Source organism: Mercenaria mercenaria, chromosome 6 (genome assembly GCF_021730395.1).
Source record: "Mercenaria mercenaria strain notata chromosome 6, MADL_Memer_1, whole genome shotgun sequence".
Taxonomy (NCBI): Eukaryota; Metazoa; Mollusca; class Bivalvia; order Venerida; family Veneridae; genus Mercenaria; species Mercenaria mercenaria.
Genome location: NC_069366.1, coordinates 6,023,203 through 6,050,069, shown reverse-complemented (window position 1 = coordinate 6,050,069; position 26,867 = coordinate 6,023,203). Strand labels below are relative to the sequence as shown.

Here is a 26,867-nt window from a genome sequence, read left to right as displayed (position 1 = left end):
TATTTCATATACAGCGTTGAGTACCAGCCTTACTTTACCATTCGGATACTTCGTAATTAAAATGGGACGAGAAGGACGGTTGTTTCTTTTAGCATTTTTTGCTGTTTTCTTCATTGCCAGTGCTAAACCAAAGCTAAAAAACCTTAATCCAGTTGTTCTAAGTACGTATGTTTTTTACTGTTCCATGGTTACTAATTAATTTTGTATCTATGTAAACTTATTTCACAAGATGAATAACAAACTTGTGTTGTCTAGCCGATCAGTAAATAAAATTTGGTGGTTTTACTTTGGGCGCTTTTGTTTGCAAAAATCCGGTTTGGGTTTTAGGTTTTGGTTTGGATAAAAAATAATGATAAACTTAAACTGGTTTCGGTTAAAATGAGTTCTTGAACAAACAGGCGGTTTGTATGAACAAAATGACGAATCTAGAAAAATAGTGATTAAATTTATTCTAAATGGAGATAAATGACAGATTTTGTATCGAAGAGCCAAACATATTAAATAACATGTACTACTATTACTACTCCTCACGTGCCGCCACAATTTAACATAGCAAGGCTAATTATGGCATAGACAGTTGAGTCACTTCCTTTTGCACTCGAGAACATTAGACCAATTGAGTGAATACAAATGATAGTTTTTGTTAAGTTTAATGTCAGACTGACAGAATTATAGGTCATACATCAACTTTCAATGCATTATTTAAGGTATGGGCGGGCAGCTAGGTTAAGCCACTGTCCGTTAAGTCAGCTGGATTACTTAAAATCCACACATGAAAGAATTCTACACCCTGAGCAAGGTTCCGAACACACTGCAGTGAAGGACAAATAATTTAATATCAACTACCTAACCATCCGGCCACAAAGACTAGACTGAGATGTAATCATATAACTGTATCCACTATCCAGCAGACTTTTTTTTATTTCAATTTGATGAAAATTAGAGATTAAGTGTTTTGTAACAGGGATAACTCCTAAATTGAAATCATTGCCAGCAAAGTTTGACAGTTGTGATGTAGTTAATGTGCAAAAATAGATGACGTTATACTACTCAAGGTTCAAGCAAAGCACATATACTCTGAAACTGGTGCTGGACTGATTTAAGTAAGCAGTTGTATTTTAGGCCAGCGAGTGTATCTTACCTCACAAAAACATGTTTAAATAAATATTAATTAAGATTCTTCAAAATGGTTGACATATTTAATCTCTGACTTTTTTTTTCTGATGACGCATTGTACATTCAAAATCCGGCAAACAATGAGTTGGATGGCATCCAATGACACCCCTGACTTGATCATATAATACTTAATACTTTGAACTTTTATGTCACTGTATTAGGTGGGGGGAGAAACCATGGATATACATTATTAAACATAATTGATACTTATGTATATAGTTATATGTATTTCGGTGAATTGAAATTTCTCTACACTAAACGCAGCCACAGGAAAACACTACTGTAACAGCAATTACAAGGCAGAGACTGACGCACTCTTGAAGGCCGTCTCAATGATTGAGAACTCGGCAGAAGAAAGTTCCTCAGTCGTCTTTCTTACAGATGCACTGTCTGTCATGGAAGCTCTTATCAACAATAAAGCTCCGCAGCTAGCCAGGAGTTATAACCTGCAAAGTAGCACTTCAGTGGATTCCATCCATTGTGGACTTGCAGGCAATGAAGAGGCAGACAAACTGGCTAAGTTAGGAGCTCAGTCAGAACAACTAACAGAACCTGCGAGTCACAAGGGGAAAGTCACCATCACTAATGAGACAATGCATTATCAATTGAAACAAACTTGTGCAAACTTGTTTTCGAAGTTAGCATTGTAATAAATTGTACAACATTTGACAACAAGGATCAGCTCTTTTTACAGACTTAATAGTCATTTTATTTTTGTTGTTGATAACTGCTTTGTCTATATTGAAATGGCTATTTCATGAGGACACGATTTTATAGAATTCAGCTTTTGAAGATAAAAACGATGGTATTTATGACTTGTTAGAAATTAATTACACAACTATGAAATCCATGAAAATTAGTCAACCACAAGTATGTATGACTTTGAAGTGTTTTACGGCCATTTTTCTGCTTATGTTAACAGGTCCTAGAGCTGTCGGTCAAGTTATTTTCAATTAACATCTTGTCAGGGATAAAAAACAAGAGGGCCAAATGGCCCTGGTCGCTCACCTGACAAGCCAATGAGGCACTATGGTTGTAGGAGAACAAGTTAATGACTGAAAATGTTATTTGAACAATTTTGGTAGAGGACCACCCAAGTATCATCCTGTAAAGTTTCCTTAAATTTGGCTCAACAGTTTCACAGGAGATAATGGTGCAATATAGGCTCGGCCAACCCGGTTGGGCCCACCCCTTAACATCTCGACCAAAGCATTCCTTGATGAAAATCATAATATTTTTTTTTTCTCCAGGTTCAAATATCATGTCTTCTATTTTTTATGAATTTTTAAAATCAAGATTTTTCCAATATAAGTCTATGTAAAAAACAAGTATCCCCTGGGGCGGGGACAATCTTGACCCCAGGGCCATGATTTGAAGAATCTTGGTAGAGGTCAACTAGATTATGATATACACCAAATATCTAAACTCTAGCCATTGTAGTTTCAGACGAAAAGAATTTTCAAGATTTCCCTCTATAATTCTATGTAAAACAAGTAGCCCCTGGGGCGGGGCCAATTTTGACTCCAGGGCCATGATTTGAATAATCTTTGTAGAGGTCCACTAGACAATGCTACATACCAAATATCTAAGCTCTAGACATTGTGGTTTCAGACAAAAAGAATTTTAAAGATTTTCCTATATAAGTCTATGTAAAAACAAGTAGTCCCCAGGGTGGGGCCAATTTTGACTGCAGGGCTACGATTTGTATATTCTTGGTAGAGGTCCACTAGACAATACTACACACTAAATAACTAAACTCTAGCCGTTGTAGTTTCAGACAATTTTTTTTTTAATTTTCCTATACAAGTCTATGTAAAAAACAAGTAATCCCTGGGATTTAATTTGAACAAATTTTCTAGAAATTCGGTGAGGTGAGTTAAACAAGTTTGGTGAACATGCAAAAATAAATAAAAGCGCTATCGTGAACACAAGGCTAAAATCTGCAATTTTAGCCATTTTAGGGGGCATAACTCCAAGACCCATATTGCAATATGGCTGGTTTTCGAAATTAACCGAGATCTAATAGAGATACAAGTTATGTGCAAGTTTGGTTCAAATCAAAAAAAGAAATGAAAGCGCTATCGTGAACACAAGCTCAATTGTGCAGATTTTAGCCATTTCAGGGGGCATAACTCTAAGACCCATCTTGAAATATGGCTGATTTTCGAAAGTAACCGAGATCTAATAGAGATACAAGTTATTTGCAAGTTTGGTTCAAATCAAATAAGAAATGAACACGCTATCGTGAACACAAGCTCAATTGTGGACGGACGGACGACGGACAAAAGACCATACTAAAAGTTTCACCTGACTTTCAGTCAGGTGAGCTAAAAATGAAAATTTAATTGGAAATTGAAATTTTATTGATATGAATAGTTGTATGCATGAAAAAAAAAATTTCTCATTTTGCTCTTAAAATTTAGTCAGACTAGGGAACTGCTTTGCATAATTATGTACTTGTTATACTAATGATGTTTATGTGCATATAAAGTTATGTCAATGTGCATAGGGCTTCTTGCTAGGACTTGAACCTAGAATTCTTACAAAAGTAAGTGTGTTTCTTTACACTACAAGAAGTGATCCCTTGCTTAGCAACAGAGACATTTATTTAAATACAAAATATTGCATTTGTATGTTATCCTTCAGAAACAGACACATTTACTATAAATTAAAACTTTATACTATAACAGTATTGGATTTTGGACTGTCGGAGGTCGAATAATCTTGGAACGAAATGAATGGAATATTTCGACCATGGTAAGAGAAAACTGATTATAACGATGTATACATGCCAATCAAAGAGAATGTTTTCAGAAGTAATTATTGACAAATGAATTCGGCTGAGCATAAAGATTACCACGGGTTTTCTCTAGAAATGAACAAATTCTTATTTTTTTTCCTTACTCGTTTCCATTTTGGTCCACACGGTCCGCCATTTTTTCTCGAACTGCAATAAATTTCGGATACAACAAACCGAACAAACCGCCTCCAGAGGCAGTTTGGTCGGTTTGACAAACCGGTTAGCGGTTTTTTAAAACAAATGACACAAACCTTTTCCAGATCAAAACCAGTTTTACAAAACAAATCGAAAGTTTGGCAAACCGGTTTGAAACCGAACTGAGTTTGTTACAAACAAAAGCGCCCTTTGTCGGGTTCTTTAAATGTCTTAGCACCAGAATGTTGATCTTTATTTCGTACCACGTACTTGAAAGGAAGTGCCTAGAGGCACGGATCCTTACTTTTAGAATGAAATTCCAGTGTTTCAGAAATCTGCAAATTTATTGCTACGGCTCATAGAGGGCAAAGAGGTGATGTCCCCTGGTTCGATTCCTAGCTACTCCCAATGCGGTGTGTCATTGGGCAAGGCACTTTAACACGATTGCCTCAGATGATCTAGTCTAACTCGTGAGATAATTATCACTTTCATTTCATTTCAGTCTGACGTCCAACTCAGTCATGTCCGAACACAAGCATAATCATTAGTGATTAAAATATGAACATATTCTGTATTTGTGTTTATCTAAATTATGTCTCACCCATAGGTGGGGGAGACATATTGTTTTTGACTTTGCTGCCTGTCTGTCCGTCCATCTGCATTAAGCTTGTGGGGCTTTCACAGGTGAAACTGCTGGCCAGATAATGACAAAACGTTACAGGACTGATCATTACCAAGCCTACATGTAGTCGTGCATATCACCGACATGTTCTGCCAAGCTGCACAAAATGGCCGCCAGAGCTAAAGATAGAAAAATCTTGTTCGGCTTTCACAGGTCAAACTGCTGGCTGGATTTTGACAAAACTTCACAGGAATGATCAGTACCAAGCCTAGTTGTGCATATCGCCGGCATGTTCCGCTTCGCTGCACAAAATGTCTGCCAGAGATAAAAATATAAATGTCTTGTCCGGCTTTCACAGGTCAAACTGCTGGCCGTATTTCGACGAAACTTAACAGGAGTGATCAGTACCAAGCCTAGTTGTGCATGTCAACGACAAGTTTCGCTTCGTTGCACAAAATGGCCACCAGAGCTAAAGGTATACATAGGGGGGAGACATGTGTTTGTGACAAAAACACCTTCTAGTTACCATACAGTTTCAGCTGGAAAAACTGGGCTGTTACACCAGAAACTTCCAAAAACAGACTTTTCTTCTGATCCCAAGGGTGTGCAAAGTTACACTGTATAACATTTTTAATTCTGGCTCATATATAGTATTTGTAATTCCTGCTCATATATAATACTTTTAGCTTGTCTGATTTTTGGAGAGAAAAAAATGATCAAGGTATTGTCATCACTTGATTGTTGGAGACATTGCAGTGTAAAATTTTTTGTTTAGGTCCACCTTTTCTCAGAAACTGTAAGAGCTACAGGTTTGAAACTTTCCATATTTGTGTATCATCATTAACTTGATTAAGGGTCTATGTAGGCCAAAATCCATAACTGTGATATGCACTTTTTCAGAATCATGTCCATTTTTGTACTTGGAAAATTTGAGTTTCTTGGTTAAATTTTTTGTTTAGGTCCACCTTTTCTCAAAAACTATAAGAACTACATTTTTGAAACTTTGCACACTTTTATTTTTTTGTTCATCATTAGGAGACTATGTGTAGGCCAGGAACCATAACTCTAGCCTGCATTTTGTCAGAATTATGTCCCTTTTTGTACTTAAGAAATTTGAATTTCCTGGTTAAAATTTTTGTTTAGGTCATCTTATCTCAAAAACAATTCCAATTTCTTGGTTAAAATTTTTGTTTAGGTCACCTTTTCTCGAAAATTTTAAGAGCTACAGCTTTGAAACTTTACACACTCGTTTATCATAATCAGGGGGCTATGTAGGCCAAGAACCATAACTCTTCACCTGCATTTTGTCAGAAGTATGGCCCCTTTTGTACTTAGAAAATCTGAACTATAACTCTTTTCTTACATATTGTCCAGCACTTGCAGATGAGCAATGGCACCTGCAGTCAGTGCTCTTGTTAATTCCTGCTCATATATAATATTTTTGGGGGCAATGCCCCCAGATTTAACAAACCGTCTTTCAATTTTCTTGTAGAGCTTATGACCAACCTGACAACACACAGAAAACAAGTTCCAAAGTATTTACCAAACATAACTTTTAATATTGCATTTTGCAATTATATTTTTGATCAAGATATGATTAAATAGATCTACACATTTTATATTTACAACAGTATCTGAAGAAAACTAAACTGCATTATAAATATAAATTATAATAGATCTACTTAAGCGTAAGAATAAAAAAGACGCTTGATTTGATCACGTGATCGATTCTGAAACCGACACTTGTTTTGATCATGGGACCTATTCTGAAATCCAATAACTAGTTTCAATACGCTCAAAAAAATGTGTTCTTGATTCTGCGTGAAAATAGCAACTACTAAGGAATCGCAACGCCACTGATAAGCCGATAGATTATTGATTTTTTTCATCGCCGTGCCTCGACACCGTTGTGGGTGTGTATTATGGAGAAACTTTATCAGTTTGCGGCGATCACTACCGTTTATCAGTAGGGGAATATATAAATATGCGGCAACATCCTATAGATCCCGATTCCGATCTGTAAAATATCTTTTCCGTGCAGGTGTTATTTCTAAAATATTATTTCAGAAAATACCGTGCTGAAATGAAATACTTTTCACATGTCTAAGAAAATATTTTCAAGAGATATGTTATTTATAAAAATTAATACTATATAAAAAAAATAATAAAAAAATATATAAAAAAGCAGTGTTTTACTTGAAATAGAATAGGTAGAAAAAAAATCATTACTTATTCGTCAGTTTGAATTTATGACTTATTTGGTTAGGGGAAATTAATTTGACAGTTTGATCTTTTATAATTATCATATTATCTAATCTAAAAATTGGCAGTAGATTTTTTCTCTCATTGTTTGAATTCGTAAAATCAACTATGAACAGATTACTTCTGTTTTACACCAACTATTAAGAACATTTTAAAGCTTAAAGGCATATTTATGTACTTGGTCGGACCGTCCTTATTCGTGATTGTATATTATGTATAATTATATATTTTGATCTCGAAATCAGCTGTAAATCGTTAATCAAAATGTCTTGTCCACACAAGTTGCATAAAAATGAATTGAATTTCAAATAGTTACTAAAATTTAATACACAATTGCACGGTGCATATCCATATCGGCGGACTCTTTGCGAAATATGCTTCGTTGGCGGTTTCTTGCGTCGGCACCGGCGATTCTTTGCTATAAACAGGTTGGCAGTTATAAAAAGACAGATATACACACCAAATTAATTAAGCTATAATGTTTCCAGATAGTTATTAGCATAGAGCCTCTCTGTGCGTAATGCAGAGAGCCTGCCTGTGCATCAACAAAAAAAAAAAAAAATAACCTGGTAAGCAGAGAGACCGCCGGTGCCACGACAAAACCGAAAGTAAAGGGTTTTGAAAAATTCCATTTACATTTCGGCATATTCATCTTTATTATTTGGAAGAATATTGATAAATGAATACAGATAGTGCGCTTGATATGTATGATATCAAAGCAAAAACTGGTTAAAGACTGTGGAAAAAGTCGGGCTAGTGTTCCATGTCAGTACACCATCAACAAATTTCATCGAGTTGCGAGCAAAATCGCTTATAATTAAAAAGTAAACACTACAAAACATAGAAAAGACAGTCAAATGTTCCGTGCTCTACTTATTTTTGAGCAGCATACCTATGATCATGGATGGCAGCTCGATTTTTCGCCTCCCATACCAACCTTGGCACTGTTTATAGCAAAAATAGCCGGTGCCGACGCAAAGAAACCACCGATATAGCAGATTTCGCAAAGAGTCCGTCGATATGGATATGCACTATGAATTAGAGAGAGCATCCAGAATATACATGTCATCTAGGGAAGGTTTTAATCCATAGAGATGTTGTCAAAAGTTATGGCATCAGAATCTTGCGGGCATGCAGCAATTTCAATAGCAACCACCACGCCACCGCAAATCAGGGGAGATATTTTTTTACTTTTTCCAGAAATCCGACCTCACTATAGGGCCAATAGAAACGCGCTTATTCGTGAAAAGTACAGCATTTCCCAAACTGAACATGTGCCCGATTCTTTAGTCTAAAGATCAGAACATTATGTTTATGACGTGTTTAATGTTCGGGAAATCCTTGAAAAAAGGACCGAAGAAAAAATTCATTCCCAGATTTTTATATCAATAAACGCCATATACGCTGATCAAACTGGTATTTATCTGCAGGAAAATTATCGTTTAACGTAAAGAGTGCGCTAAATACTGTTAAAATTGCGCGTACATATACGTATTTTATCATTTTTCAGACCAAGTAATTTTTGCTATGGGAGGTAATCCGCCATTCCGCGATAACTTGCCGCAGGTGCCCGTTATCTTTTGGCCTCATTTTCTTGGTAATTATCCCTGCAGATGTACATTTATGTTACCAGTTTAATGTATTTCATCTATCTGAGGGTGCACATGGTTTCTGATGGTGATATTCGAAGGCAGAACCACCAGAAATCTTGTTCTTTTTCCACGGGCGTTTCGTATCCTAATTTCCTCGAACCTAACTGTATACGCCAGTTCGGTAGGTTCATTGATATGACGAATCACGTTTTTCATAATGTTTAATGTATTTCTTATATTATGATCTTGATAGTTTGAAATACAGGTGTATATCAAATAACCTAAAATTAAAACAGACAATGTTATTTTGTTCAACAAACATAACAAACAATATGAATAATAATAGCATCATATATCATGTATGTTTTTAAGAAAGCAGTTACTGAATAGTAGCGATTGTTGGAATGGAAAAAGGTAGATCTATAAAAATATTTTTACAGGTGTTTGTGTGTTAACTTATGACGACTTCTTATTAAAATGATGCCTATTTGTAACAAAAACATTCCTGACTTTTTTTAATTGATAAGTATTGTACACATTAGAAAACATAGCCTAGTTTTTTCAGTGTCAGTTCAAGGAAATCCTGTTCCTTTAATCTTTCACATATTGGAATATTTTGACTTTCTTTCCAAACTTTCATAAAGTGTTACAAAGTTTGCCTATTTCTGTTAGACTGTCAAGAACACATGATGTCAGGACATAGAATGCAAACAGAAGTATTGAAGAAATTGAAATACATTGTATAGCTTTATCTTTTACATTTTATCAAACCTGGCAATGAAAGGTTTTTGTTTGTTGATGAACAACTGCTATTGAACAAGACTAGATTTTTTATCTTTACCGTTTGAACAAAATATAGAAGTGTATTGAACACAAAATTAATAAATTTTATTGTTGTGCACTGCTAAAGTTGTGACCACTCCATTTCTTGCCACACACAAGTGCATTACATAATGCCTGCATGTACTTCCCTGACATGAATGGGTTACATCAAGTCTTGTAACTGCAAAGCATTGCCCCCATCAGTCCTCTCAGTACTTTGATTATTTCCTGCTCATATGTAATATTTTTAAATTCTGCTCATATACTGGTATGATATTTCTTTGCAGTTCCTGGAGATGGAGGGAGCCAGTTTAAAGCAAAGTTGAACAAACCTAACACAGTGGCCAGTTACTGTATCAAGAAAACAACTTACTACTATGACTTGTGGCTCAATCTGGAACAACTTGCACCATTCCTTATTAACTGCTTTGTAGATAATATGAGGTAATACGCAAAATATAGAGTACTGAAAAATGTACCTTGACTCTGAATTGACTTCATATTTGCCACCATTTACATCTGTTAAAATTATGAACTTCAAGAATTAGGCTAGTTACAAGATTACCATATCAAAAAATGACTTGCTAATTTACAGATCCTGTTTTTCCTGTCACCATATGATTTCTGTGACATTATCTGTTTAGGCAATCGCGGGTTGCACTTGTACAAGTATTTTTTTTAAAATCACTTCAGAAAGTTCTGTTGATAAAAAGTTATTTCGTCTCCCTTCATTAGCGTCCTTAGAAATTGAGTTGGTTAGAATGGACAGTTTTTGAAAATGATTATGTTTCTTCATTTTTGTTATCCTTAGCAGACTTTAACTTGTGTCTAGGTGTCAATAATGACTTGGTTTGACACAATGGATTATTTGGGCTAAAACCACGTGTTTTAGAAGGATGACAATAAAACAATAATGATAATAAAAATAACGACTATTTATAGTGGATAATATATTTGGCAAAGCCAATTTACAATGTGGTCCACAAAACATGAGTATGGCACCAGAATGTTGACAATATAACATGTATACGGCACTATGTATTATACGGCACTATGTATTATAGAAGGTTGACAATATAACGTGTATGGCACCATGTATTATAGAAGGTTGACAATATAATGTGTACAGCACCATTTATTATAAAATGTTGACAATATAACATGGATACGGCACCATGTATTATAGAAGGTTGGCAATATAACATGTATATGGCACCATGTATTATAGAAGGTTGAAAATATAACATGTGTACGGCACCATGTATTATAGAAGGTTGACAATATAACATGTGTACGGCACCATGTATTATAGAAGGTTGACAATATAACATGTGTACGGCACCATGTATTATAGAATGTTGACACTATAACATGTGTATGGCTTTATGTGTTATAGAATGTTGACAGTATAACATGGGTATGGCACCATGTATTATAGAAGGTTGACAATATAACATGTGTACACCACCATGTATTGTAGAATGTTGACAATATAACATGGATATGGCACCATGTATTATAGAAGGTTGACAATATAACATGTGTATGGCACCATTTATTATAGAATGTTGACGATATAACATGGGTACAGCACCATGTATTATAGAAGGTTGACAGTATAACATGTGTACGGCACCATGTATTATAGAAGGTTGACAATATAACATGTGTACGGCACCATGTATTATAGAATGTTGACACTATAACATGTGTATGGCTTTATGTGTTATAGAATGTTGACAGTATAACATGGGTATGGCACCATGTATTATAGAAAGTTGACAATATAACATGTGTACACCACCATGTATTGTAGAATGTTGACAATATAACATGGATACGGCACCATGTATTATAGAAGGTTGACAATATAACGTGTACGGCACCATTTATTATAGAATGTTGACGATATAACATGCGTACATCACCATGTATTATAGAAGGTTGACAATATAACATGTGTACGGCACCATTTATTATAGAATGTTTGCGATATAACATGTGTACGGCATCATTTATTATAGAATGTTGACAATAAAACGTGTACGGCACCAAGTATTAAAGAAATGATGACCATATTGATGTATACAGCACCATGTATTATATAGAAGTTTGTCCATATATCATGCACACGGCAAAAAAGGTGAAGGAAATTGGCCTCAAAGCAATTAAATTTTTTAACAGTTTTGCAGTGATTATTTACATAAATTTGTGTAATTCTAAATCTAAAGTTAGGCTTATATCCTCTCTTTTGCAGACTTGAGTATGATAACAAGACAAGAACTACCCATAATTCACCTGGTGTTGACATACTAATTCCTGGTTTCGGCGAGACAGAGACTGTGGAATGGCTGGATCACTCGGAGATCTCCCTAAGTAAGTATACTTAAATATGTCATCTCAGTCATTAAACTTAACAGTATTATCATACCATATTTATATAGCATTCTTTTCATGATTAACAAGTTAGAAGGCACTTAACATACAAAGGCAGCCACTCAGGGCACCAAATTCATACTGTACTGGTACAGATAGCGATCTGACTAGAGGAAGAGGGCCAGAGAAAGCCTCCAGAACAGACATTATATACTGGCCTGTTCTGCTAACTTAGTCTAGCTCTTTGAGAATAGACAGTCTTTAACATAGTTGGTGTAAAGCATTGATACACATGAAGCCGTCTTTCCTAGAAATAAGTTCTGGCCTCGGATGGAAGACTTGAGAGCATGTCAGAAAATTCCTGGCTGTGCCTGCACTGGGTTTCTAACCCCCTAAACTCTTGATTGACTGTCAAGACTTAGTGTGTTACCACTATGCTCAGGCTGTTTGAACTGCTCATGAACTAAATAAAAAAGTTGTTTTTGCAAGATTGAAGGTTCTGGTAGAGACGGTACAAGGTAACTGACAAACTAAACCGAAACAAATGGGTCAAGATAAAACCTCGAAAACTTGAAGCATTTAATTCGAGTGTCAAGTATTTGTCTGAAATTATTGCAAATTTCAGTCTATAAATGTGTATTTAGAAATGGTGGGTCATAAAGTTTTACGACCAGGTAGTTTGGAGAAAGGATTTAATTTATAAATGAATATTTCTTCCTGGTAGTTAATTTCCTTGTTTCATTTAGTGTTGTAAGAATTTATAGATTTTACACGTTTCTGAAATACGAGAATGGGGAAATTTTTGACCATCTTCTACTGTTTTGTATTGGTGATTTGTCGATCTATACTCCAGTCTGAATTAAAGTTATAATTATTGTAGAATTATTGTATAAATATTGTGACGCACTCATATTTTATTTTACTGTGAAATCATAAATATCTGTGGGGGACTAATTTTCGTGGATTTCGTTGTTGAGTCAATCTACGGAATTTAATCCCAACGAACAATTTAATTCCCATTCATTTTATGTTAAAAAGTTGAATTCATATCCCCACTAAATTGCCGTTTTGACCAAAACTACGAAATTTCATGCCCACGAAATTAACTGATTTCACAGTATTTAATGATTTGCATACTAAATCTAGAATCACTAGGTGTGAAATTGTTTGAGAGGAGATATTTATACCTTATATTCTGCTTACCGGTATATATCTTATAAGATGTCAGTGTGGAACTGCGTAGCCTCTAGATTTTCATGATAACTCTGATTTGTCCAGTCCTTGTCATTCATACACAGTCAAACCTGGTCTCAATTGTTCACAAAACATTTTTCGGACTCAGCTGAGTTTGTGTTTGATATTTTAAAATAAATTTTACTATCACATCAGAAATTAAATTCCAACTGAGACTGGCCATCAATACTGAATACTAGTAGTCACTTTAAAATAGTTAATAACATAAAATTTAATCTTAAACATGCAATTTAGATACAGTGCTCCAGCTAGGATTAAAAAAGGGCAGGGTGCTGGCAATGAACAGGGCACTTCGGGGGTCGGGGGTCCGGAGGCATGCTCCCCCCCCACTAGTCAAAAAATTGTAACGGGTGCATGCATTAGGTGCATTTTAACATATACTTTAGGCAAGGAATTTTGCATACCTTTGGCATTATATTAGGCACACTTTAGGCAGGGTATAAGGCATGCTTTGTGCTTTGAAAGTGTAGGTGTGTCATCTCTAATATACTAAGAATGCTGCTGCTCATATTTTACTTGACAGTTCCAGAAATTTTGAGGTATTGCAGGGGTATGAAATAGTAGCCTCTTGTGCCTTTCTGGGTCTAAATTTTGAGTAAAAAAAAATATTCTTTTTTCAAAATAGTAGGGTGCATCTTTGATGAGTATAGGTCACTTCTCAGCCAGTTGGGGGGGGGGGGGGGGGGGGGGGGGGCACAGGGCCTGTTCTTTGTAATTGTTTATTTAATAACAATATCTGTGTGTTAAAGAAATAAAAGCTTGAAATCATTTCTGTAGCTATAACATTTTAATAACTTTTGTTTAGGCCCATTTTACTTGTTAAAATTTCAGAACACATCTTCTCCATGTACTTGATATTTATGAATTTATATGTTTAACATACAGAATGTAAAGTTTAAACTTTCACTTTAATAAACAAAATAAGGCAAAGTTTCTAACTTACAACAGACTAAGTGCAAGTTTAGCACTTCTAATTGAACGTATTCCGGGTATCCAAAATTTTATATCCAGGTATGGTTACACTTTTCTAAAATTCATTTTTAAACAATATTTTTGAAAAATTATTATGATGCCAAGACAATTTAACAGCATTTTACAGTATCTGACATTAAAGTTTTCAGTGTCCTTACATCTTATTAAACAAATTTCAAAGAAATGTTCATGAAAAATCGGCAATTTTATACAGCAGACGACAGTCTACTTTTGATTTCAAAAGCTTTTAAAATGATCAAGGTAAAAAAAATCCTATTTAAATTTGACTGTGGTCGATTTTTATCAATTAGATTTAAATGTCTGTTGTCTGGACTTAAGTTTTAATTGTGTATAAACGGACATTTACGTCCGTAACCGAAAACGAAAGTACAGTTTGACAGGCGTCGCGAAAATGAAGATAATTTTCAGACTGGTTAGATATTGTTTTAACACTATGCTTCAGTGATTTTAATGCTGGTGTAGCAGACTAAATCGGGCTGATTACAGCAGGTAATTGTTTGCTAATGTCAATGCCCTCCGGCGTGAATCACTCGATAGAAAGCTGCAATAAAGCAGTTTATTATAACCACTGAGGCAAAAAAGGGAAGGTTGGCTAAAAAGAAAATGAATGGTTGTAAAACGGGCAGGGTGCCTGGCGGGGCAACAGGGCGGAACAAATTTCGGAACGGGCAATGCGCCCTGCTAAAAATCGCTAGCTGGAGCACTGAGATATAAATGACAAATAAACATTCATTATCAAACTCACTTCAAAAATTAAATTCCAAATGAGACTGACAATCAATACTGAATAGTCACTTTAAAATAGTTAATAACATAAAATTTAATCTTAAACATGCAATTTAGATATAAATGACAAATAAACGTTCATTATCAAACTCACTTCAAAAATTAAATTCCAACTGAGACTGGCCATCAATACTGAATAGTCACTTTAAAATAGTTAATAACATAAAATTTAATTTTAAACATGCAATTTAGATATCAGTGACAAATAAACGTTCATTATCAAACTCAGTCGATGCTGAAAATGTTTTGTGAACATGGGGCCTGTATTACGCAGTCAGCCAAGGGTAGCTACAAAACCTGGCTGCTGACAGGATGAGATTAAAACACAAAAGTCAGTTTGGGAAGGAAGTAAGCTGATGAACTGCTTAAAGCAAGTGGCTGCCTAATACAGGTGGCTACAAAGGCAGGTTCAGCTGTGTTATAAACATAATGCCAGTACATTAAATGATCAACAAAATGTCGGCCATTTATTTATAGATATCATCAATCTTAAGATGGTTAATGAAAATCAGTTTCTTGAATGTGGTAGGATATGATGTCAAAGCTGTTGAATTATAACTCAATTAATGATAAGTTATCAATTAAACAAATCAGTGTAAACATGCTTATTTCTTTACATTTGATAATGGTAAACATGGTTATCATTCTGACAATGATCTGTAAATATATAAATGTAAACATCAAATAATAAACGTGTTAAATCAATGTACAATAATGCTTTATTCTATGTGAATAGTACTGTTGAAGTGTTTATTATTGACCTGTAAATAAAATTAAATGATGGTAAGTAAACTTGAATCAGGATGTTTTTTGAAGATACAAAATCCTCCTTAATAGGTACTTGAAAATGTCAAGTAAAATGCTGATATGTTCACGAATTGTTTACACAGAAATTAGGCTAATTTTAGATTTTCTTAATGGAGAAAATACTACTTATTCTGACTAAATGACATTCAGAACATGTCAAATTTTGAAAATAAACAAGAGTAACCTCACTAATGGGTTATAGTACTAAAAGTTTTATTGCGTATCTTTAATAAATGCACATGCAGTAAAAATCCAATTACTGTGTGGTACAAAGAAAGCCCAATTTTTGAAAGAACTCTGTAATGGCAAACTTCCTACAAACTTTAATGAAAAACATAACATTGCATGAAAACTAGCAAATTTTCACAGAATGTCTTACATGACATTGTATAAATTTGATCTTGTACAGTAATTACACACATATCATGAACATAGTAACTCTTCTAGTAACTAGGGACATTTCGTATTGTCCATTATATCTCAGTAAAATAATACGGCTGTTTACCTGAAACAAACTTTCGTTGCAGCTTTATAACCATGTAAACACTTGAAGTTCTGGCAGTTAAATATTTTTGTTAACGATGAAGTTTGTTTTGGATAATTTTAATTTACCGTTTATTGTAGGGGCAGTTAAGTAAATAATAGTCAGTACTTTCTATACATTACTAGTTTGGCATCATAATCATTTAGTTTGAATAGTTTTTGAAGTCTTTTTTTGTGCCAAGATTACTTAAGGACATAATACGTAATTGCTTGATTATCATCCCAACCTACCTCTGATTTTTAATGCTGCTCCAACCCTTTTTGTTTAAAAACCAAGGTTGTGCCTTGATTGTGATGAAAGCTTATAAAAGTGGATAATAACTCAGGAACGCTTTGGCCTAGGATCATGAAAGTTGATAGGGAGATTGGTCATTTACCAGCAGATGACCCCTATAGATTTTGAGGTCAGTAAGTCAAAGATCAAGATCACAGTGACCCAGAACATTTAAACCATTTCCGGACAATAACTTGAGAACACTTTGGCCAAGGATCACGAAACTTGATAGGGAGGTTGACCATGACCAGCAGATGACCCCTATTGATTTTGAGGTCAGTAGGTCAAAGGTCAAGGTCACATTGACCCAGAACAGTAGAACTTTTTTTGCCAAATAATTAGAGCATGCTTTGGTCTAAGATCACATTTGATATGAAGGTCACTTATGACCCATAATTATTTATTTGAGGTCAGTACATTGGGGGTGGGGGGGGGGAGCATTAGGGGTGCATATCGGTCAAAATGATCGATATGATATTTCTATTGATAAAAAATGATCAATATTCGATATATTATATGATATTTTCTAACAGAATAATAACAGAGTACAAGACCATATATAATCACTTTTAAGGTCGGTCTATTCTGAGACAAAATCACATGACTTGGATGCATTTTTTCTTTAGGAAATTCATACATTCTTATGCATTTGCACCCAACACCGACCTTGTTTGTAAAAAAAACTTGTGTAATGAATCACCTGCAACAGATTACTTTGATCGATACAGGAACGTTCTATCCGATGTATCGATCGAACCCTGAATACCGGTATTCGATACATATCGAGAACCGGTACGCACCCCTAGGGAGCATTTCATGTTCTATGAGTTGTGTGTGGAAGGGTTTCAGATGGTTTGACAGCTCTTGTTTCCTCCAAGATTCCCTCAAAGTTATGATTATTCTAGAATAAACCATATACATATTATATAAATTTCAGCAACGTATTTCCACAACATTGCTAAAGCAATGATCAGCTGGGGCTATGAGAGGAATGTGACCCTGAGAGGTGCACCTTATGACTTCAGGAAAGCACCAAGTAAGTATATATCATAATTTTGCATGGCTGCATTCTATGGTTCCAAAGGGTCTTCTTTTGAATTTTATTAATTTCAAATACAGAGGAACAATACAACATGAAAATGTTTACAGAGTTGGGGCAGTCTTAAAAAGTGCTTAATTTTGATGTCCAGTCTTAAAATACTATAGGGATCTGCGTGGCCAAGTGGTGAAGGCTGCTGACTTTGAATCAATTGCCCCTCCCCGCTGTGGGTTTGAAACTTTGTTTGGGTCACCCGGTGTAGAATTCTTACATGTGAGGAAGCCATCCAGCTGGCTAACAGAAGGTTGGTGGTTCTGCCCAGGTGTCGGCTTCTGTCTGAAATAATTCCAAGATGGGCACACTTGGTCTTCATCCATCAAAAGCTAGAAAGTCACTGTATCACTGAAAAACTTAGTCTATGGGAAATTAAACCCCAACAAAAGTAAATAAATTTCCTGAAAAAAGAAAACATTTCTTGAAAGTATTTGGATTTAGAGATAAAACATCTCTGTACATTAAAATAAATGTAAATTAAGGTATTTACTTCCTGTTTTTAGCTCACCTGAGCCAAAGGCTCTGGGTGAGCTATGTGATCACTCACCGTCCGGCGTCCGTAAACTTTTACTTTAAACGACATCTTCTCATAAACCGCTAGGCCAATTTCATCCAAACTTCACAGGAATGTTCCTTGGATGAAGCTCTACAAAAATTATTCAAAGAATTGAATTCCGTGCTGAACTCCGGTTGCCATGGCAACCGAAAGGAAAAACTCTAAAAATCTTCTTCTCAAAAACCAGAAGCCCTAGAGCTTAGATATTTGGTGTGAAGCATTGCCTAGTGTACCTGTACCAATTTTGTTCAAATCATGACCCTGGGGTCAAGATTGACCCCGCCCGAGGGGTCATATGATTTTACATAGGAAAATCTTAAAAAATCTTCTTCTCAAAAACCAGAAGCCCTAGAGCTTAGATATTTGACATGTAGCATTGCCTAGTGGACCTCTACTTAAGTTGTTCAAATCATGACCCGGGGTCAAAATTGACCCCGCCCCAGGGGTCACTTGATTTCTAAAGGAAAATCTTCAAAATTTTCTAAAAATAAACCAAAAGGCCTAGAGCTTAGATATTTGACATGTAGCATTGCCTAGTGGACCTCTACAAAATTTGTTCAAATCTTGACCCCCCTAGGGTCAAATTGACCCAACCCCAGGGGTTACTTGATTGTACATAGGGAAATCTTCATAAATTTGCTAAAAATAAACCAGAAGGCCTAGATCTTAGATATTTGATATGTAACATCGCCTAGTAGACTTCTACAAACTTTGTTCAATTCATGACCCCCGGGGTAAAATTGGCCCTGCCCCAGGGGTTACTTGATTGTACATCGAAAAATCTTCCAAAAAATTTCTAAAAATCATCAGTTCGACATTTGAAACATGTAGCTCATATTACTCAGGTGAGTGATCCAGGGTCATCATGACCCTCTTGTATAGTATTTCTTCTCTTTCCATCATGACATTGTTACTTGATCTAGAGATAAAAGTTTCTGAGTGAATAAAAAATGAAAGTAATGGGTTGTAGATTAAATGTTTAGATAAAGATCAACATTATTGAATTTTCAATGTATTATAGATGAACTGCATGGCTTTTTGGACAGTGTGAAGTCACTGATAGAAGAGACGTATTATAAGAACAATCGCAATCAAGTCGTTCTTCTTGGCCACAGTATGGGCAATCCAGTTACTCTGTATTTATTGAATCACATGACCAGTGCATGGAAAAATAAATTTGTTAAGAGTTTTATATCTCTGGCTGGAGTGTGGGGCGGAGCTGCTAAACCTATAAGACTTATGATATCTGGTAAGTAAAAAAATCCTCTTAGTTAAACACCTTTGTGATGGCTGCTTCCTATAGCAGTGTACGAATTTAAACTGGCATACTTGCAAAATATAAGAACTGCTTAAAAAAATGCAAGTGACTTTGTCCAAGCTGAAATGAAAATAGTAAGGATTTTCCATCTTCAGCTTTCAGTTTCTATCTGCTGTAGATATGCATTCAGTTATAATGTTTTTACAGAATACATATCAAATGATGACAATTTTTACACAGTGTGCCTATTCTTATCCCCCGCCGAAGGTGGAGGGATATAGTTTTGGCATTGTCTTTCCGTCCATCGTCCAGAGCCATATCTCGGAAGTGGTTTGGAATGTTTAAATAAAACTTCATTATAATATTATGTTCATCATTATAGGGAAATGCAGCACGTCAAGTTTCAGTCAGATTGCTAAAGTAACACCAGAGTTATGGCCCTTAGTAGTTTCTAGTGTTAACTATATAGGGTACTATGAATATGGCAATTTCTGCTTCATAACTTGTGACCTATTTGACTTTGAACTATGAAACTTAAACTGAATTTAGATCACCATAATGTGGTAGTGAACACACAGTTTTCTCTGGATCTTTTTAGTAACTTCAGAGTTATTTCCCTTTAATTGTTAAAAAATCCACATATTTGTACATAACAAACTAACAAATTGGTAGAATTTTAGTAAACTTCTTTCATTTTTTTCCATGAAAATTTACTATCAACATGTGAAGTTGAAGTTGTGTACCCACACCCTGTCTCCCCCACTACCCTGGTCACACCCCCTCCCCACTTCCCAAACAATTTTTTTTTCATTGTTTATTTTTCATTGGTATTTATTATTATCAACATGTGAAGATTTGTACCATCACCTGTCAACCTTCCATGAATATTTATCAACATGTGAAGTTGTAACACCCCCCCCCCCCCCCCCCCCCCCCCAACACACAGACCCATTGCCACCTAGGTTCCAGATGTCTTAATTGATTGTGCTCTCTTAAGATTGCCGGATATATTTCTTTGCCATTCCTCGAATTTGCTTGTGTATATTGATTTGCAGATTTTTATCATGTGGTGATATTTTATCTATAATTTTTGATACACAGAGCAATTTCTTGTGACTCCATAAAGTATGAGAGGTTTATGTTCAGTCAAATACCTGATCTTTTCATTTTAGGTGACAATTTGAATGTGCCAATAGTCAAGTCAATAAATGTTCGACGCGAGCAGAGAAGTATGCCAAGTACTGCATGGTTAATGCCGTCAGATGAGTTCTGGGATCCTGATGAGGTCCTTGTTGTGGCCCCAACCAGAAACTACACAGTTAGAGATTATAAACAGCTCTTCAAGGACATTAACTATGAGACAGGTAAGGCTCAGTTTAGACGTTTCTACAGCTGTACTTCAATTTGGTCAAAATAATTAAGATTGTTATATAATCTGACAGGGTTGTGTTCTCCATGATCTTTTACCCTGAGGTATGAAATTCAGTGTTACTTGTCCTTGACCTATTTCGTTATGTAAACTGTTTGGGAAAACAATTCAGTGTTTGACTAATTGCTGACATTGAAGATATTAAAAATGGCTTTAACAAAGTTACAAACTAACAAAGCTTTTACCTTTTCCACAGATCTACAGTAAAATATACGGAATATGATTTTGAAGAATAAACATATCGATCATATTAAAATCATACATAGGGGAGATAACTGACAGGACTTGAGTATCATATTAAAATCATACATAGGGGAGATAACTGACAGGACTTGAGTATCATATTAAAATCATACATAGGGGAGATAACTGACAGGACTTGAGTATCATATTAAAATCATACATAGGGGAGATAACTGACAGGACTTGAGTATCATATTAAAATCATACATAGGGGAGATAACTGACAGGACTTGAGTATCATATTAAAACTCATACATAGGGGAGATAACTGACAGGACTTGAGTATCATATTAAAACTCATACATAGGGGAGATAACTGACAGGACTTGAGTATCATATTAAAACTCATACAGAGGGGAGATAACTGACAGGACTTGAGTATCATATTAAAACTCATACATAGGGGAGATAACTGACAGGACTCGAGTATCATATTAAAACTCATACATAAGGGAGATAACTGACAGGACTTGAGTATCATTTTAAAACTCATACATAGGGGAGACAACTGACAGGACTTTAGTATCATATTAAAAATTATACACACTGGACTTATGAATGCCATGCTGCATATTTTTGTTTGAATAAGTACATTTTCTTTACCAAAGACTCGAGTCATTGAAACATTATATATGTCTCTCAATGGCTATGGTACTTCAGGTGCTTGTTTTGGCCTGTTGTTTAAATTAAAGATATCCAATAGCCATCTTTCACTTATATATTTTATACTTCGTTATTTACCTCAAAAGTAGAAAATCCTCATCAAATATATTCAACTTTATTAAATATGTAATCTGTGTATTTAGAGCTATATTCATAATTAAATGTCATGCAGTAACAGTCGATTGTTCAAAAAACTTCCAGTTTTTTACGTGGTAGTACACTTTTATACTGTGTTCAGCTATATATGTATACAGCATGTACTTTTTTCACCTAACGCATAGTACTGTTAACACACATAAGATTGTTATTATTATGTTTACATAAATTATATGTAGTATTTGTTTTATCTTTTCAAATATGGAATTTGGGTCTACTATACCTTTAACATAAAGATAAACTATGATACAGCTTGTGGCAGATCTATACATTTGTTCCTAGGTCTGTATCTGTATTATTTTGCCTTGTTTATCTTTAGCTATTATTTACCCTTCTCAAATGCACTCATTTGATTGGTCGAAATGAGTGCACGCGCGGGTCCGCAAAAAGCGATATTGACCTGCAAAAGTGATAATGATTCTTATGATATCACTTTTTCTTAAATATATGAAATATGGGCCAGTCAAATGAATGCATTTAAGAAGGGCATATAATATAACAATTATAGACTTATGTTTCGGTCAATATTTGTTTTTACAGACTTGTTAAAATGATATTGACCTTGGACTGCGTCCTCCGTCAATAACAATTTTACAGGTCCGTAAAAATATATATTGACCTCAACATAAGTCAATAACTGTATAATATTTATCTTTATTTTTGCAGGTTACATGATGTGGGAAGACACCCATTCTTTGATAAACCCTCTGAAAGCCCCTGGAGTAGAAATGCATTGTTTACATGGATATAATGTAACAACACCCGGAATGTTTGTGTACACCAATAAAACATGGAATAAGAGTTACCCAAAGACCATACCGGACAATGGTGATGGCACAGTCAACATGCGTAGCCTGATCGGATGTTTGCGGTTTAGAGAACAGCAGAAACAGCAGGTTTATCACCAGGAATTCCTGGGAGCTGAACACATGCAGATTTTAAATCGTGAAGATGTGATAGCGTATTTAAAGAAAGTACTGGTCTCTCAAAGATAGCAGCATTAAATTCTGTCGGGCTGAAAATAAATACTATAATAAATATGGGTGATATGAATTATTTTCCAGCAGTTTTTCTCCACAGCTAATACAGTTTGCTTTCAAATATAGACATAAATGATAAGGTGAATGGAAAAGAAATGGTTTGAAATGATGATTTTTAAAGAATAGGACATATTGAAACAAAACTGGTTTGATTTGCAAGTTCATTGGTAATCTTTGATAGCCAGTAGATGGGGCTTACTGGGAATATTAATTCACAATTCTAATATCTGTTAAGTGCTGAATATTTCAACAATTTTGCTATTGTTTTTTTAATCACTGTTTGTAAGCTTCCTGGAGGCTTATACACATTACCCGGTAGTTGCTATTGTTATGGAATAGGATGTTTTAGGATATAGAATACACTGAAGTAATGCAAGACTGTCTGTACTCAGATTAAGATGTATATTTTGTTACTTACTTTAGAAAAAAAAAAAGAAAAAAAGAAAGAAAAAAAAACATTCCAGCATTAATCATAATAAGAATTGCCATCGCTAACTTGATTCAGTCAGGACTTGTCTTTTAATTCTGTTAGTGTTCTAAGGCACGCTTCAGAAAAATACTTGGAAAGCAGTTTTATTTTAGAAGCATGTTATTTATGTGTTTACCATTTTGTGTTATAGTATCCCATGTACTTGCTTTCAGCTATTTGGTCATAGTGTTCTGTGTCTTTAGTCAATGTCTCTGTGTCAAGGTATGCCATGCACTGCAATAAACAATTATTCATTCAGTTTTACATATTTTAAGTATCTACTAGGACTGCTATTTTCCATTAGGAATAACAATGAAAATATTTTCTCACAAACCCAGTGAATAGACTTTATGCATACATTTTTCTACACACCAGATGAATTGTCTTTTTTTCACTAGATAGTTTTTAGAAATAGGCTGACTTCTAAGTGCCATACATTATCATAGGCTATAACCATCAGAATTTTCACAAACTTGAAACCTTTTCAGCAGGAATAAAAAACAGGTTTAATTTTAGATTCAGGGAAAGTTTTATTGAGAATAACAATATGACAATTTGGAGATAATAACATAGGAAAATAAGATTATAACGTAGGAAAATACATGTTGTATTGATGAGACAATGTGTGACATAAAAGGATGTTGATTTGCAAGTTAGATTAATACAAAAGTTGAGCAATCAAGGTTTGGGTGAAAATCTTGATTATCTCCCTGTACACTCTGTTTGATATCAGATTTATAGCTGACACGGAGAAAAAGAAAAGAAAACAAAAGAAGTGAAAAGTTGTATTAAATATTTTTTTTATAATCATTATAGAATGTTTTTACGTTCATGATTTCAAAAGTGCCTTAACGGCCTTGACTCCTTCAACTGCTTTATTTTCATATTTCACAGAGGTACTTTAATTTTCACCGTGCTAAATTTCTAGATGACTGAATAGTGAACAGTGCAGACCTAGATCAGATTTTGAAACAATCTCACAGAAATAGTCTTTGGCTGATCCTCGACTTTAAAATTGTAGAAAGCCATTTTAATTTGTCAATAAAAACACACACAAAAAACTACAAAAAAAAGAAACAAAAAACATGGCTTCAGGGAGTAGGGACTAGTTACATTAATGTCTGGTTGCAAATGATGCATTTGAAATCCATTAAAAAAAATTTCATATTGTATAAATTATGCATTGTTGTCTTTTTACTTTCTGCTTAATGTATTCGTGGCTTCAAGTTTTGAGTGAAAAGTATGTGTTTTCAGTACTTTAATCTTTTTATATGAAAGCATTTACAAGATTTACAAATATCTCACAGTTTGAACTTTGCTTTTGTATATTTGGAAATTTGTAGTCAAATATTATTTACTGTTTGTTATTTAGATCAAATACAATGTACATGAATTCACACTCATTTTTGTGTAATAGTACATTATTTATTTCATTGTTATAACATTATTCATTTTGAAGCAATTTGTGCCTAACAGTAATCTCATATTTAATAGTTTCTGTAGATACAGTAAAACTTCGTTCACTCAAACTCGGCAGAACCAGCAAAATTTGTTCGCGTTATCAGTTGTTTGAGCCAATAAACATAATGCATTATACAGGGATTATGCCAGGACCTGATGATGAGTTAGAGCGAAAGTAGGTGTACAAATTTTCCGAGTTTGAGCGAACAGAGTTTTACTGTATTTCAGACTTGAAATGGATACACACCCAGTTTACCAAAACTATCTCAGCTTATTCTACCTCGGATGTAGAAGCTTCTTTTATTTTGTTTTTGACTTATGTTAAAATGATCTGTTTAATATTTGAGTTTACTGTACTGATGGCTATTAAAATAATGCACCTTCACATTTATACATGTAGGTGTCATTATGAAGACTATCATAGTGGTAAGATATGTGGATTAAAATCATTATCATTTCAGTAAATTATTTTTTCTGCTCTTTCAATAAGCCTTGAATGAACAAAGATATTTTTTCTGAAAAAAAATTAAATATGTGCGCCAAAAATGGACATTAAAATGTTTTTTGGAAGTGATAATGGCTACATGACTATATGTAAGGGTTTTTGTAATTTTCTTTATTATTGTTTGATGTATTTGATCATGTTATATGTTATGAGAAAGGAAAGAATGCTCAAAATATTTTATTTGAAAACAATCAAGAGTTTTTCAAAGGATAATCATTTTGTAGGTTTTATTTACGTTTGTGTACGGTAATAGTGGAAGCATATATTAGACTTCAGATTTCCCTCACATGCTATAAAAGTGCTAAAACAGTAAACTAGTCAAATTGTGAACATTTTGTAATTTCAATGAAAACTAGAGTGTAACACCACTTGCTGGAACATCTCTGACTCGGGCACCTGAGGGTTCTCTTGTGCAGTGCATATGGTTCTTGGCTATTTTCCATATACTGGTACTTTGTTTGTTTTGTTGGAAGCCACAGACATCTAAAACATTTTGTTTATACACTTGTGCCTCAGGTGAACGGTGTTTACTGTGTATAGAAATAGTGTAACTTTCAAAAGATAGCTCATACCTTGGTCCTCAATACACGTAACTGTGAACGTAAGTTATTTTGATTGTATTTATTGGGCCACTATGGCAAAGTGGTTATAGTTACTGACTTTGAATCACTTGCCCCTCACTGATGTGGGTGTAAAACCTTACTTGGAGTGTACAATTCTTTCATGTAAGGAAGCCATCCTGCTGGCATATGGAGGTAGGGCTGTCCAGTGCCTGAAATAATGCAAGGCGGGGGCACCTAGGGTCTTCATTCACCATCAAAAGCTGGAAAGTTACTGTTTGACCTAAAAGTGTGTATGTGTTACCTAAAATACCAACAAATTAATTTGATTAAGTTGAAATAGAACCAGAATTGAGCTTCTTCCACCTTATGTATTTTGTTTCGAGAAATATTTAAAAGTATCTTTTTATCAAGACATCAAAAACAGGACAGAATGCATTTAAGGCATTGCATGTGAAAAGTTTGTAAGAGGATTTGTACAATTATAAGAGTTATTTTTGAAGCATATATATGCCAAAACAGATGAGTAAGTGTAAGCATTTAAAACTGATAGATTTGTTAAAACCAAGTATATGTCTGCATAATAAAATTAGGTTAGTATGAATGTTTACATAATCAATACTTGTTTAAGGCTTTGTTTTGATATTTTGTGGGAAAACTTAATGGATAACATGTTAATGTTTTCGATCAATAAAAGTAATACATGGACATGTGTTATATTTCTTGAACGTTTTTTCTTTTCTTTTTTTTGAGGGGGGGTCTGAGAGTGGTTGGGTTAAACCCTTTGTCAAAAATTTGTCAGTTATGAAACGATGGGCAGTTAACCTAAGTACAAACCTGTTCTCCCCAAGTAACTGCCAACTTCCCACATGGATCAAAGGTGGAGTACAAATGATTTCAGACATGATGTCTTTTATCTAATTGTCACAGAGAACATAGTCTCACCTGCGGATTGAAACGTGATATGCGCTTTCCCTATTGAGCTAAGCAGG

At 34.6% G+C, this 26,867-nt stretch overlaps 1 protein-coding gene across 1 annotated transcript; it reads left to right on the top strand.

Moving 5' to 3' along the window:
• Positions 1-26,583, top strand: LOC123549791 (phospholipase A2 group XV-like). The gene is made up of 7 exons (XM_045338192.2): positions 1-161; positions 9,697-9,853; positions 11,667-11,785; positions 17,380-17,478; positions 19,113-19,340; positions 20,522-20,713; positions 22,507-26,583. Exons 1-7 carry the CDS (start codon positions 62-64, stop codon positions 22,833-22,835), a joined length of 1,224 nt encoding a protein of 407 aa, XP_045194127.2. The 5' UTR covers positions 1-61; the 3' UTR covers positions 22,836-26,583.
• The last annotated feature ends 284 nt before the right edge of the window (positions 26,584-26,867 follow it).